General features: G+C 41.7%; 1 protein-coding gene across 4 annotated transcripts in view; it reads right to left on the reverse strand.

Annotated features, from left to right (window-relative positions):
- Positions 1–16,696, reverse strand: part of LOC110537698 (double C2-like domain-containing protein beta) — a 307,080-nt gene that overhangs the window by 207,796 nt on the left and 82,588 nt on the right. For 2 of the 4 annotated variants that reach the window (XM_021623935.2, XM_036937658.1), the window contains 2 exons: positions 11,871–11,969; positions 11,430–11,597 (listed from right to left, as the gene is read on the reverse strand). In XM_021623935.2, the coding sequence (XP_021479610.2) occupies positions 11,430–11,597; positions 11,871–11,969 (267 nt within the window). The other 2 variants (XM_036937660.1, XM_036937661.1) reach the window with 2 other exon arrangements.

Genomic DNA, 16,696 nt, shown 5'->3' on the forward strand with positions numbered 1-16,696 from the left:
CTGATTAGGCTTAAATAAAGACGCCCTGAAAACCTAAAGGATTATCTGTAAGATCTACTGCCAAAAAAAGAGCTGTCGGAACCTCTGAAAAAGCCAGCACTGGTCCATTTTGCATACCAATACCTTTAACTGACACAATGACGGCAGCCTCCTGGGGATATAATAGGGCTGCGTGTGAGAGACTCTCCTTCATCGGTGCTTCAGCATAGCTGACGAGCGCCACATAAAGAGCTGCAGGCCAAGGGGTTAAACACCCCTGTCTCCTGTTAGTATTTCATCCACACAGGTCATTAGGAGAGTCACATTTCGCTAAAGCATTCCACTCTACTTCCACACACCTTTGGCTACAGCTAGTAGCTACCACTATGTGCAGCTCAATTAAGACTTGGGTGTCTTAATAATACACCATATTACATGCCCTACGAATATGCAGAGCTTTAGTAACATTACAATTAGTTTCAAGGCAGTTTAAATAATTTAATCATAACAGTAGTGAGTTGCAGAAATTAACAGCCTATTGCAATGTGTGCAGCACAGAGCTTGATTAAATTGTTTTATCCACAATGTTAATACAGCCAGTTGCTGGACAGATGCGCCAGAGAGCCACATCAGTGCTGAACCAAAATGCCAAGAGACAGCAAGTGTGTTTTCCCGTCAAGCGCCCTGTCACTGAAGTTTTTTGTAAAGTAATTTCACTGCATCCAATCATGACTACCTGTCAAAGCAAAAGGAATTGCTTGAAATTGTGAGCTTCCGTGGAGAATGCCTGAACACAGCACTGCGGTCTGACTGTCTTCCTCGGTGGGCAGAGAATGATGCATTTTCTCAGACACCTTTTGAATGGAAATGCAAACTGGCAAATGTTTATATCTGCAGCTTACCTTCTCGATTTGACTGTGTATCTATTTCAATTATTTTTACATAAGTGGAGGAAAGGCATACTGTTGTTGTTTCTCAAGGGTAGAGATGGTACCGTATGAAGGAAATCAAGCAATATTATAAAAACAGCCCTAATGGAGTATATGTTTATTGAATGTTTAGCTGAAACTACAATAGGCTTTCGCTGTTTTCATAATGCGTCCTAGAATAATCATTGGGTTGGATTAACACATCATCCCCTTGCTTTAAAACAACAATGGTCCCTGGGCAAATCTCCAGCAGCATCTCTAAAGCCAGTCCTCATCTTATATTCAGGCCTTGTCTGGAGTTAATTAGAGGAGACTGGAGTGTTATTAATTATTTTTGCCAAATGATTCCCCCCACTCTCCCTCACCATCCCTCCACCCCCTCCTTCCCCAACCCTTATAAACAAATGGCAGTGGTTTCTCATTACCGTGGAGGTGTTTTGTATTCCCGACAAAGGTTGTCGCGTTACCATTTCTCCACAGTGTAACTGACTTTGACAGATCAGAGTCATTATCTGATATTTTGTAGAAGGGGCTACGTTCCGCAGACTCACATTTTGAAACGTTAAAGCAATTATACGAAACCTGCGCTGTAAGCGAGGTAATGACATTGTATAGTATAGCGCAGGTTGATCATTGCTTTCAACAGAGACCCAAATGGCACCCTTTTCCCTATATAGTGCAATACTTTTGATCAGGGCCCATAGGGGTGTTAATTACATGAGTATTTTTGTTGCGTTCTGTATCAGTCCTAGTGTCGCTCTTCAGATAAACCTGTAACGGCGGAAAAATTGAGAGTGGATGACTCATCGTGTGCAGAAGGATCCCAAAAAGAATACTAAAATGCCAATCTCTCCAATTCCTCTCAATTACAAGATTCAAACTAACTGCCTTTGATTGACCAATCTCATATAGAGCACTTACATAAGGGGTGTGTAACTTCTGGCCCTGTCTTCAGTATGCAGCATTTAGAATATCTGAACATTGACCTCAACCAATAAAAATTGAGAACAATATGAAGAGTGTAATAAAAGCCAAATTTTCACCTCCCAAGCTGCGCAGCGGTGTAAGGCACTGCATCACAGTGTTGTGGCGTCACTACAGCTTGGGGTTCGATCCCAGGCTGTTACAACCATCCATGACTTGGAGTCCTGTAGGGCGGCGCACAAATGGCTCAGCGTCGTCCAGGTTAGTGGAGGGTTTGGCCGGGGGGGGCTTTACTCGGCTCATCGCCCTCTAGCGACTCCTTGTGGCGGGCCGGGCGCGTGCAAGCTGATTTTGATCGTCAGTTGAATGGGGTTTCAGCGAGTGGGTGATAAGAAGCGCGGCTTGACGGGTCATGTTTTCAGAGGACGCATGACTCGACCTTCGCCTCTCTCGTGCCCGTTGGGGAGTTGCAGCGATAAGACAAGATCGTAATTGGATATCACAAAATTGGAGAGGGTGTAATTAATTTTTTTAAGCAAATTTTTCACATTGGAATTTTTTCATCTGAAAGGGATTTTCATGAGTCACTTTCTATGTGTATGAATTATGGCTGTTCTCATGCTTTTAAAACCTTTACTTCACATGTGCTTCAAAATGTAATTTTTGGGGCAAAACGCTATATCCGATACACTTGTTTCATACCAGAACGTGCTAAATCCAGAGCCGTGACAACTGTCTACAGACATGTCGATAGACGAAGTACACACCTTAACTCTCTAAATACATGGGTCTGATGCTAAGTAACAAAGTCTAGAACAATATTCAGAAATCTATGAATACATAGTTCTGTCTATATCCACTGTTCACATGGATGGAACCTTCCACACGGTTTTTGCTGCTGGTGTGAAAGTGCATCATTTAGCAAGTTTCTATTATATTTGTCTGTTCAGTCATAGGTTAGGTTTCTTTAAATATTTTTCCCACATTTAGGAGCGTAATCAGAACATGAACTTATCAATTTAGGCCAGGGATGGGCAGCTCCAGTCCTCGAGGGCCAGAGTGGTGTCACACTTTTTCCCCATGCCTAGCAGACACAGCCGACTTAAACAAATTGCATTCTAAACTGAAGATCATGATTGGTTGATTATTGGAGTCAGGTGTGTTAGCTGGGACTGGGGGGCAAACGTATGACACCAATCAGGCCCCCCAAAGCCCTACAGTTACCCATCCCTGATTTAGGCTAACTCCTGGCTTATTCAGCCAGATGCGGTGATAAACAGCAGTCACTCTCAGCTGTTTGTTACCTTAGCTTTGAGCTCTTGTGTGTTGTGGACCTTTTGATTGGGGATCCCTTCAACAGTTTATTGGAACCTGTGATGTCTGTTTCTGTTGGCCAAAAAGGAATCTTTCTAAACAAGCTCATGAAAAGTAAAGAGCCAAGATCCAGCACCACTCGGGTGAAGGGAGAAAATAATACAGCAGCAAACATATACGGATGCTGGAAACATCGAGCTGAGTCACTCCGACTATAAGAATCAATCCATCCTTGACCTAGAAATTACAAACTTTCAATGTCCTTAAATCCTTCCCTAAAGTGTATATAATCAAACTCAAAAAGCTGCCCTTGATTTATCATAATGAAAAAGCCTGTAGAAAACCCATAATTATTTTTCCAAAACGTATTTAAATGTAAAAAAAAAAAAACATTTTACATTGGCTATATGATATTAGTACAATATAGTTGAAACAAATTGATTATATTATATATTTCAAACAAAATAAGGTCTGTCTTTTCACTAGCCATGCATGTCATGCTAAGATGAAAAAAATATTTTTAATTAATGTCAATTTAACAACCTTTCTGATAATGGATAGAGTGACTTCATAAAGTATTCACACCTCTGGACCTTTTCTACAGTTTGCTGTGTTACAGCCTAAATTTAAAATTGAATAAATGCAGATTTAATGTCACTGATTTACACACAATACCCCATAATGTCAAAGTGGAATTATTTTATTGAAATGAATTTAAAAAATGAAAAGCTGAATGTCTTGAGTCATGAAGTGTTCAAACCCTTTCTTATGGCACACACACTAAAATAATAAATGTAGCAAAGAAATTACTTTTGTCCTGAATACAAAACATTGTGTTTGGGGTACATCCATAAAACACATTACTGAGTACCACTCTCCATATTTTCAAGCATAGTGGTGGCTGCATCAGGTTGTGCATATGCTTTTGACCGTTAAGGACTGGGGAGGTTTTCAGGATAAAAAAGACAGAATGGAGCGAAGCACAGGCAAAATCCTAGAGGAAAACCTGGTTCCCAACAGACACAAATATTAATTCACCTTTCAGCAGGATAATAACCAAAAACACGAGACCAAATCTACACTGGCATTGCTTACCAAGAAGACAGTGAATGCTCCTGAGTGGCCAAGTTACAGTTACTGTAAGTGATAATGCCCAATAATCTGGTGTTTGGGTGATATATTGGCGTGGGTGTTGTGGTAATATCCTCCAAACACTGGCTTCTAGGGGACTATCACTTTTATACAACGGGTTGGAAAAATATTAATGATTGACATATTTTCATTAAAAACGTTATTTTTATTAATTTATTCACACTATTTCACCCTTCCACAAGATATAGTCCTGAAACAAATCTAGGGTTGCTATCCAAGGCTGCTGGTCATTTGTTCTATTAGTTGGTTGCCAGAAACGCGACCCAGTTGTTAAGTCTTTTTGTTCTCTATCTAAGGACGTTTGTTTGTTTAAAATGTTCTATTGGCATACTGGCTGGCAACGTTCTCATCCCTTGCTTGCTAGCTAGCCAACTATGGCTAACTTACGGTCACAGTGCAGCCAGAATAACAGCAAAGTAGTTGCATTTGCATAAGCTGTTTTCTAGTGACATTTACAGTGCCTTTGGAAAGTATTCAGACCCCTTGACTTTTTCCACATTTTGTTATGTTACAGCCCTATTCTACAATTGATTAAATTGTTGTTTTTTCTCATCAATCTACACACAATATCCCATAATGACAAAACAAAAATTGCTTTTTGAAATTGGTGCAAATTATAAAAAGAAAAAAACTGAAATATCACATTTACATAAGTATTCAGACCCTTTACTCAATACTTTGTTGAAGCACATTTGGCAGCAATTGCAGCATCGGGTTTTCCCATTCTTCTATGGAGATCATGCTCTGTCAGGCTGGATGGGGAGCGTTGTTGCACAGCTATTTTCAGGTCTCTCAAGAGATGTTCGATCGGGTTCAAGTCCGGGCCACTCAAGGACATTCAGAGACTTGTGTTGTCTTGGCTGTGTGCTTAGGGTTATTGTACTGTTGGAAGGGGAACCTTCGTCCCAGTCTGAGGTCCTGAGCGCTCTGGAGCAGGTTTTCATCAAGGATGTCTCTGTACTTTGCTCCGTTCATCTTTGCCTTGATCCTGACTAGTCTCCTGACTAGTCTCCCAGTAACTGAAAAACATTGTTTTCTTCACTGCATTGCATTGCAGGCATTAGCAAACAAAAGACCATGTTCATAATCATCATCGCTGCCACTGTGTAATAATGGATATTAAAAAAATAACGATAGCAAAAATTTGTTGTGTAAAAATAATTTCATACCCCACATTTAGGGGGGCCACAAGGGGGTCCAAAATTGTTGTCCCCCCCGCAGTACCGCTAGTGGAACATCTGACAGTTGGTTAGACTGGAGGATGGTAAGGTACTGGTGGAAAGCTATGGCTGGCAATAACCCCTGACTCCGTACTTCAGGCCGCTGCCACAGATCAAGCAGTACCAGCACTTCAGGTGAAAATAATATTCATTACATTGTATGAGGTTATTCTTCTTATCTATACTTGGGAGGTGAATTGTTGTTGTGCAGGGTAGTAATGTCTTTTGATTTGTTGTTGTTATTTCCTGTTTTACAGCTTCAATGCTCTGGAGCCTGGTTTTGCTGTCGACAAAGAGCGTTCGGACTTAGTCAGGACCAGGTTTCAGATGCTGCGCAACGCTGACATCTTTCCTCCCATAGATGGTCTGCCTGTACAAGCATCACCTGGACAGGACAAAGCTAGAAAAACATATATTTTTGAGAAGATCAGTTTTGCGACGAAGAGGCTATGGACATCACATGCCCTGCACCAAAGTCAAGGGCAGAACAGAAACAGGCTCTCTCCTAACAACAAATCCTTGCTGCTACTATATTTTTTTATCCTGCTCCTCAGCCACTTTACCCCTGATTGTATGCATATAACTACCTCGTCTATCATTGATATCGTTGACATTGTTCTTCTACATACTGTATATTATTTTATTGATATTTATATATCTATTTCTGATATTGCTACTTTGCAAGTAACTATTTGGCTGTACCCTTTACACCTTCTGTAGAGACCCACCCAGTTAAGCAAGACTTAGCAAAATATTGATATATAAAATGAATATTGATATGTGGTCATAACATGATATTGTGACATACCACAACAATATCATGTGACCGTCTCAAGTGTCCACAACATAAATATATGGCGCATGCATCGGTTTATGTACTGTACATGTGCACCTCACTCAGGTTTCAATTTAGGTTGCATGGCCTTAACTTATGTATGGAAATCTATGTGATAAGTGCGTGTGTAACAGTATATAAAGTATGCTAATGTACTGGTCAGTGATTTTAAAGTACTTTAGTAAAAGTACTACTTAAGTATTTTTGGGGGGTATTTGTACATTACTTCACTATTTATATTTTTGGCAACTTTTACTTTCATTTCACTACATTCCAAAATAAAATGTAGTTTTTACTCCATACATTTTCCCTGACACCCAAAAGTACCCAATACATTTTGACAAGAAAATTGTCCAATTCACACACTTATCAAGAGAACATACCTGGTCATCCCTGCTGCATCTGATCTGGTTGACTCACTAAACACAAACGCTTCGTTTGTAAATTATGTCTGAGTGTTGGAGTGTGCCCGTGGCTATCCGTAAATAAAAATGTTTTAATTATGCCTTCTGGTTTAATATAAGGATTTTTTTATGATTTATACTTTTACTCAAGTACAACAATTTAGTACTTTTTCCACCACTGGATGTGGCTGGGGGTTATAGCATTTCTTTCACATGACCCATCAATTTAGACAAATGTGTCTGGGTAAGCGTCATCTAATATTTATAACATATTTTTATTTGGACACTGTTTACTTGGATTTTTTCCTTATTGTAGGCTACTACTTTTATCACTTTTAGTCTTAATCTTTACTACACTACTCACTGTTTAACACATGGCCTCAAATGTTAATCCTTAAAGAGATGGGTGGGACTGGCTTAAGAGGGTGTGAACAATGCTGAATGGGTGTAGACAAAGGAGAGCTTTTTTCAAAAGTGAGTTTCCAAGTTTATCAACTTTCAAAGCAGAATTACTTTCCCATTGTTCCTCAAATGCAGTGTATGATATACCAGTCTCTACTTTTATCTCATGTAAAAAAATAAAAATAAAAAATGTTGCTATATAAGACCGGTTTTGAGCAGGTCAGTCACCTATGTCCTTTTCTAATCAGGTTAACTGAAGGTAATGTTAGAGTAACTCATAAGGAAAACATCTAGATGAAACTGTCAACACGACTGTCAACACAACATATGTTGTGTTAGAACGGCGAGCGTACACAGGGAAAGCTGAAGCTGCTGCAACTGGCAGCGGTGTTTAAGAGTTTTCTCTTCAGTGCCAACTCCCTCCGGTCATATTTTCACTTAGAGAACCTTCCATGAAACACCGTGGCAGGTTTTCTGCATCAGAGAGTGAGGGGTTACTCCCGAACGAGTGCACAATGATGAAGTGAGATTATACGACCTCAGTGTAAAGAAAAAAAGAAGAAAAAAGAATAGCAGAAAAGTTCTGAAAATGTCAAGGTGGATTAGATAAATGAAGTGAGGGAGAGAGGAAGAGAGAGGAGAAGGAGGAGTGAAGAATGGTTGGAAGCGTAAGACTGGGGCATGCGGGGGTGCGGAAGGGTTATTCACAGAGACCGACAAACAATTTTCCCTCCCATCAGGCAAATCAATCGAAGACCTACAGCGGCTACTGTGAGAGCATTATGGGCTCTTTTCAATTTCCACTCGAGCTGGATCACAGCTGCACACTGTTACCTTTGTAATGACACAGAGAAAGGTGCTTGAGAGACTACATCAAAACAAAGCAACATGAACATAAAGATGCAGGTTGTGCGTGAGCTCAAAGCTTCATTGAAGGATCGCACAACACAGCCAACCAAGAGCGAAAAAATTGATTGAGTTAAGAAATGTTGACTGGGGTGATATTAGGTTGACATTCTTCCCTTTTTAGTTTGTGTCTTATAATGTCAATCATTAATTCAAGGGAGAACAGTAGTCTGTCCTTGGTTGCATTATCTCCAATGCTTGGAGGTACAAATAAAGTCGTAAAAAAAATTAAGAAATACCATTTAGGAAAAAATTACCATATAGCTCCTTTTGCACCTTCAGTGCCTTGGATTCCAGTAAATATAACTTGTAAACAACACAATGTCTGCTAATTGTCATTAAAAACTACTCAGGTCTAGACAATGCAGGTTGTATCTGAAAGGGAGTCAAATTGACTACATTGAAAGTGTGCTACCATTCAATGCTGTTCATTGACTATAGCTCAGCATTCATCAACATAGTACCTCCAAGCTCATCATTAAGCCCTGGGTTCTGAAGCCCACCCTATGCAATTGGGTCCTGGACCTCCTGACGGGCCGCCCCCAGGTGGTGAAGTTAGGAAACAACACCTACACTTCGCTGATCCTCAACACTGGGGCCCCACAAGGGTGCATACTCAGCCCCCTCCTGTACTCTGTTCACCAATGACTGCGTGGCCTAGCACACCTCCAACTCAATCATCAAGTTTGCAGACAACACAACAGTAGTAGGCCTGATTACCAACAACGACGAGACCGCCTACAGGGAGGTGGTGAGGGATCTGGGAGTGTGTTGCCTGGAAAATAACCTCTCACTCAACGTCAACAAAACAAAGGAGGTGATCGTGGACTTCAGGAAACAGCAGAGGGAGCACCCCTCTATCCACATCGATGGGACAGCAGTGGAGAAGGTGGAAAGTAAAGTTCCTCGGCGGACACATCACTGACAAACTGAAATGGTCCACCCACACAGTGTGGTGAACAAGGCACAACAGCGCCTCTACAACCTCTGGAAGCTGAAGAAATTTGGCTTGTCACCTAAAACCCTCACAAACTAGCACCCCACGCATCACCGGGGGCAAACTATCTGCCCTCCAGGACACCTACAGCGTCCGATGTCATATGAAGGCCAAAAAGATAATCAAGGACAACAACCACCCGAGCCACTGCCTGTTCATCCCGCTATCATCCAGAAGGCGAGGTCCGTACAGGTGCATCAAAGCTGGGACCGAGAGAATGAAAAACAGCTTCTATCTCAAGGCCATCAGACAGTTAAATAGCCATCACTAGCACAGAAAGGTGGCTGCCTACCTACAGACTTGATATCATTGGCCACTTTAATAAATGGAACACAAGTCACTTTAATAATGTCACTTAAATCATGTTTACACATCTTGCATCACTCATCTCATATGTATATACTGTATTCTATACTATTCTACTGTATTATAGTCTATGCCGCTCTGACATTGCTCATCCATATATTATATATTCTAAATTCCATTCCTTGCTTAGATTTGTGTGTATTGGGTATATTTTGTGACATTGTTAGATATTGCTGCACTGTCAGAACTAGAAGCACAAGCATTTCGCTATACCCGCAATAACATCTGCTAAACACGTGTATGTGACCAATACAATCTGATTTGATTTGACCATCTGAAGTAGAAAGAAAAATCACAAATCAATCCTAAAAAAAACTCCAATATAATAAACACACAAAAGACGGGTGTTATTTAAGCTTGGTTGAACACGCACACACATTAAATGGCGCTGCTGCGTTATAAACAGGCATATAAGAGTCAAATGAAGAAATTGTGGGAATGAGTAATTGCTCTGACTAATCCATAAGTGGCTTGAAACAGGACGATGTTGAGTGAAAACAAATCAGTGACTGTGGGAGACCCGGCGCCTTGCATAGGGATAAACCCCATTATGTTCTGATTGACTGCTCACCGCTTGCAGGCGACAAAAAATCAATACCCGACAAATGAAATCCGTTCTCCAGCTTCCCTGGAGGACATCCCATGCAGTGGCACATTCAACACAGCCCAGGCTATTCTTGACGTCCACATTGTAATAAATCAAATCTGTATTGTTAATAAATTGCAGGGTATTAGGAGGAGAAGTAGATAAGAAAGTGAGAGAATCTGTGGACCATTATCCATGCAGTCTATCCCCAACTATTTGGCAGAGATGTATTTTCATGTCCTTTTAAATTTAGTGGGAAATTGAAAGGAAAGGGGGATAGTGGTGCAGAGGCAGTCGTTTCGCTAGTTGGCTAACAGCTTCTGTAGTAAATACAAATGAAGTCATTATCCTGCAAAGTCAGCCGACACATTTATGCCATCGGACAGTGGTAGCTGGCGTTGGTGATGCAGTATGTCCTATGTTTAATGATGTAAACGTATAAAGGAAAAGGGCAGATTAAAGAGGAGTGTATGAAATGTGACAAATGGTTTTCTTTGTAGGAATGCATTAAGGCACAAAAATGTTGGGAAGGGTGTTTATTTTTTATTTTCAAGTGTTTCAAGGGAGCACTTGAAAAATAGTTGTTATCTTTAAAAACAGCTGGCACTGGGCTGTACAAATTGGCGAAACAGGCAACCTGCCACCTGACACATTCGCTGTACAAATTAGGCCTAATTGGGCTTGAGCTGTGCCAGCGAGCATTCTGCCTCTGGAGGGCAGGGGTAGCAGTTCAGGCACAGAGGAAACATGGGCACCCCATAGTGGCACTACACTGCACCCACTGGCAGAAACAGAAACAGGTAGGGGTGTCTTGTTGGAGCAAGAACACCTGAGGACTGGGTTTCCTTCCTGGGGTGGAAAACAAGAGTTTTACTCAGTTTGCCAGTGGGCTAAGGGGGTCCAGTTCAGTAAACACTCGTGTTCAGGTTTCCTCTAGTCTGATGTAGGCCCACATGGCTGGGAAGCTACTCAGCACCATCAACATCTAATGATGTTCATGAGCTCAGCGTCTTAGTAGGTGTGCACATATTTATTCTGCATTTAGAAATATTATTGTTGGGAACGCAACACGGGAAGGAGAGAGAAAACAGGTGCCCCACTTGGTATCTGTCCCAAATTGCTCAAATCTATCCAGTACTGTCAGGTGCACTGAAAGGAGTCAACGAGAACAGAGGAGAAGGACATGGTTTAATGGATTAGAACCCACCCCGGGTATGGATAGATGTAGTAATATAATATGGCCATTTGACAGGGACTTTTATCCAAGGCGACATTGACAGTCACACATATTTGGCTAATGCAGGATGTAAATCCACAACCCTGATGTTGCCAGCATCATGCTCTGTCTAACACACTGAGCCACTGGAGCCACATAGACAATGTCGAGTTCTAGGTGTGCATTTGGGTGTACTCACTAGAGGAGGGTCGGTTGTGGTCTGTGTCGTAGTCCTCAGGTGGGGCTGCTAGGGGGGCGGTGCTGTGGGGAGGCTCGCTGGCTAGGCTGGAGCGGCTCTCTGACAGCAGGCTGCCATGTGGGCACCAGCCCAGCCCAGTGGGGGTCCTGATCGGCCCCCCATTGAACACTGGACAAACAAACAGGGCCAAGGGGTCAAAGGCACAGTCTCGAAGATTTCCTGTTATTCAATAGTTTTGCGGTTAATTTTGATTCCTATACCCATTGATTCTTCAAGAATATAGCTGATAAAAGGCTTATACACTTAGTACTGTCTTACCCCCATATTATCTCAAAATCAAAAGATTGCATTACTCCATTGTGTATATTTGTGATGTCATATGCATGGCAGGGTCAGGCTGTTGAAATTACAGAAAGAAGGTATACTTCCAGAGGGATGTACCAGAGTCGGTGCACTGCTTGCCCTCATGGAGACCGGGGCCAGACACCTTGCTCTCCACGCTGCCCTCACTGTGGTCCGACTCGCTGCCACTAGACACCACTGCAGACAGATAGATGGACAAGAAAAGACAAGAGGGAATGTCAATAGGGGATTATAGCAGTAGGTCTGTGGCGGTCACAACATTTTGTCAGCTGGTGATTGTCAAGCAAGTAACTACAGGTCTCACAGTAATTGACCGTTAATTAACATAAACACATTTAGTATCTGCTGGCTTCCAGACATAGCCTACAAGCCACTGATGCAGACCTTTGGAACATCTACATTTAAAAAAAGTTTCATACATCCATGTAATATAGCCTACACCTTCACAATAAATCCATTGTAAATCCAGCCACCCTAGTCATAGACTGTTCTCTCTGCTACCGCACTGCAAGCGGTACCGGAGCGCCAAGTCTAGGTCCAAAAGGCTTAACAGCTTCTACCCCCAAGCCATAAGACTCCTGAACAGCTAATCAAAGGTCTACCCAGACCCCTCTTTTACGCTGCTGCTACTCTCTGTTTATCATCTATGCATGGTCACTTTAACTCTACCTACATGTACATGTTAACTCAAGTACCTCGACTAACCTGTGTACCCGCACATTGACTCTGTACCGGTACACCCTCGTTATTGTTATTTTACAGCTGCTGTTTAAATATTTGTTACTCCTATTTTTATTTTTTTTATTTTTACTTATCTATTTTTACTTAACATGTTTTTCTTAACTTCTTAAAGCATTGTTGGTTAAGGGCTTGTATAAGTAAACATTTCACTGTAAGGTCTACATCATTTATTTTAGACAGGTCTAAACAAACATGGTATGAAGAAAATGTAGTCTATTTCAGAAGAACAGAATAGCATGTTCTGAGTTGTCCTTATGTTAGGCCCTGATCTGGCAACGCAACATGGCTGTGGGCTACACTTGCTCATTTGCAGACAAGATTTACTTCAAATTCCTGTGGCATTACTTTATATTGTTTAATACTAAGAATAATACAATTGAACATATGAAGAATCGGCACCTCATGGCACATTCCATAAGAGAATAGTTTACAGAAAACTGATGGGATTTTAAATAGAGGCCATAAAAACTATTTTCTCACGCAATGGCATAGCTTATTGAAATGTTATGCAACATGGGCTTATAGGAACACTCATTTCATTCCATGCATCAACCAGCTATGAGGAGCTGGCTCTCACTGAGCAACTGATGATCCTATTCTGCTCAAACTCTGAATGCCAGGGCCCTCATGAAGTGTTTTCCATTGCATTTGCATTGACGTCAGAGGGATTAGAGGGAAAATAGAACGCTGATTCCAGGCCATTAGCAAGTTTGGTACGCTAGTAATGACCATCAGCGGCATCAGAGCACAGTTTTGGAGAAGCGTAGTTAGTGTGACTCGACGGTCACGTGGAATTTGACTGCGGTCACGACTAGTGACTGCTGGTGTGGCGGTAATATGGTTACTGTAACAGCCCTAGACTGGGAGACTGGCGCCGGTTTGCCTTCCAATTTATCGCTGCCCAGCCACTGTGGTTTCAATCAGGTGGGAAGGCTGGGAATGCAGGGACTGATTGTGTGCTGTACGCCATTCTTTCTGTCTTCCTCTCCACATACACACACGCTTTCTTATTGACTCGCATATACACAAATGCACACACACACACAGTTATATGTGTCTGTAACACGGATACACACACACACACACACACCCTCTCTCTCACTCCTTTCTCATGGGCCCTGTGAAATACCACCCAGCTCTTCAATCTGGCCTTATGAATACGGCCAAGGGATGCAGACTTCTGTCTCATTGTCCCTCCTGCACCAGACCAAACTCTGTCAGCCCCACAGGCAGATTCATTTACAGTTTTTATATATTCTTAGGGATTTAAAGTATTGTTAGGTTTAAGCTCTTTGTGTATGAGAAGTGTAATTATCTAGTGGACGGCAGTAGACTGTAGGAATGCGTACTCCACATAACTCAAGGCCTCGCCTGATAAGAAGATCTGTGAAAGGTATGGTGGAGTACAAAGGTTCTGGACTCGAGCTGGGACACAATACCACTAACATGACTCAATTCCTTCATCCTAGACATGGAAGGGGGCATGATCGGAAAGGGGGTGGGGGTCTAGTCGGAAGTTAGAAATATATGTGCTTGTGATCTATATGGGGCTTTTGCAGCTGCAACACCTAGTGTGGTGAATGCATTTAGTCTGAGCATTTCCCTGCGTCCGTCAAGATTACTGTACCAGAAATTAGAACCTAACACAGTACATCTTGCTGCTCGACAGGAATTCTCTAAGGATACCATATGTACAATTTCCTTCCGTTGTGCCCTGTGAACAAGGAACGTAACCCCAAAACTATGTCCAGGGGAGCTGCACATTCACCCCAAAAAACACAGAGCTGCACAGCAAAAGGCTGAAAGGAAAAAAGGAGTGCCTCTGGCTGGTAAGGTGGGTAACACTGCAGCATATCATGAGTACAGGTTAGCGTGCCCACTGCTCTAATCCCACTGCTCTAACCTGTATGTCTCATTCAACCCTAATCTCTCCTCCCCTTTAACAATTGTCTATCTATAACAATAAAATCTGACAATACAACTGGGATTCCACTCTCCTTTAAAAAAGGAAAATGAAAAAAGGGAAACCAGTGGTATGTTGATTTTGGCATAATGTTCCTCCCATCTCATTAAACAACCAATCGACAGGGGCGGCAAACAAACTAAATGAAGAGTAATGGCTTCCAGAGAGAGATCTCTCATTTCAATTGATCTTGTTCATTTCAAATATGACTCATGCCTCTGAACAACTCAGTTGAAGCACAACTCATGGGCAAGGAACATCCATCTGCATTTTTCAATATTTATCATCATCTTCAAAGTGTGATGTTAAAATGGTTTCGGTGTCAGAAAGCACACAGTGTGAATTTATGCAGTGTTTATCCTGAATAACAGATTGTATGCCTCCCTTTTTAGTTGCCAAATGGTGTACTTAGTATTCAGGTGCACCACTTAGTGAGAGAGCTTCATCCTGTTAGTGGGAAATGAGTAGATTGTCACCCAAGTCAATGAAAGCACGTTTTATTGATGGTAATGATGTGGCAGGGTAATAGAATAATTCTGAGCAATGGTATGCAATGCCATTGACCTAAAACATTTGTTACTGTTAAAGACAAAGGCAAGGAGATTGGACAGTTTTGCAATTCAAATAAAATATAATATATTGTCACGTACACAGTTTACGCAGGCATAAAAGGTACAGCAAAATGCATGTGTGCTAGCTCCCTCCACAATGCAGTACAATAATCTATAATAAAAAGAGTCAAAACAAAAATAGCAAGTAATAGGAGATGTAGAATGCATAGTAATATCCTGATATGTACACAATAGGCGAATGAATGTGCTAAGTCAAGTATGAAGTAAGTAGTGTCTTGGGTAGTGCAGTTGAATATAATATAATAAAACACTAGTGTTGACTGTGTGTGTGTGTGTGTGTGTGTGTGTGTGTGTGTGTGTGTGTGTGTGTGTGTGTGTGTGTTCTAAGGGTTGGAGAGTCAGTGCAAATAGATCAGCAATCAGATAAAAGGAGAATGGATGTGGGGCAGGTTCACTTGACCTGATTAAAGATAGTACAGTACACTTTTTTTGAGCACAGCACAGTACTGTTCAAAAGGATCCCCCTCGACAGAAAACAGAGGGAATTTCCCATTAAAATTATTGACTGAAATGAGTTCCAAAGGTATTGTCCAGAGACAGAGCAATCCTCTCTCTCCCTCCATGTCAACCCCGAACCCACTCATCCTAAAATAACCTTCTATGAATCCATCAATTGCGGGGCATTATCACCATTACTCAGTAAGAACTGCCAAATACATAATTTTAGGCACACTAATGAAACCCATTTTGGGATTTACATTCTCATTTACAATTCTCTGATTAACCCGTGAACATGAATTCAAATTAGCTCGGGGCACGTCACTGTGGAGGTCAAAGAACTGATAGATGGTTGGAGCCAACCGAAATCTAACCCCAGAAAAATGACACCCTATTTCCTATGAAGTGGACTACCTAGGGAATATGGCGCTATTTGGGACGCGCCCAGAGGGACCCCCTTCATCTAGATGGGTAGGGCGAGGTCAATCAAAATCTTTTTTTTCTATGCCCGATTCCAAAAAACACAGGTTAATGTTGTTATGAATAATTAGTGAGATGCTATTTTGGACATGGTTGTCGTTTGGTTAGTAAAAGGTCTAGTTTTGTGCCTCGTACCAACAACAAAAAAACAGATTCATAGATGCACACACACACAATCATGCACAAACACACACACAACTAATACAAAAATACACCCACCCAAACAAGTAAAACAAACCCGTCCTCCAAAAACAATTCCGCTGTATTCTAAAAAAGTGTTACAACCTGGTCGATATTTTATTGAGCCGAGCCAGTCGTTAGACAGTGAATCATCTCCCTATCTTTAGAGCCCAGTGTCTCTCCATGTTGTGCAACAGCCACAAGACCCCGTCTAAAGCTGTAAATAGTACTGTGGCCAGACCAGTGTGTGTCCTGGTGCTCTCAGGGCTCAATCTCACACTTCCTTGATGAGAACCCTTCATGACTATGTCTAGGTAGGGAGAGATACTGTGTCACTGCATGCCCACTCACAAAACAAGGCTGGAATTGGTTTCGAGCACCACTCATTTGGGTAATTTCAAGCCGTGTTATATATGCACTAGAGAAGTGTACAGGTGCATTCTTAGAAAAAAGTTTTACACCTGGAACCA

The sequence above is a fragment of the Oncorhynchus mykiss genome, chromosome 12, assembly GCF_013265735.2.
Source record: "Oncorhynchus mykiss isolate Arlee chromosome 12, USDA_OmykA_1.1, whole genome shotgun sequence".
Lineage (NCBI taxonomy): Eukaryota > Metazoa > Chordata > Actinopteri > Salmoniformes > Salmonidae > Oncorhynchus > Oncorhynchus mykiss.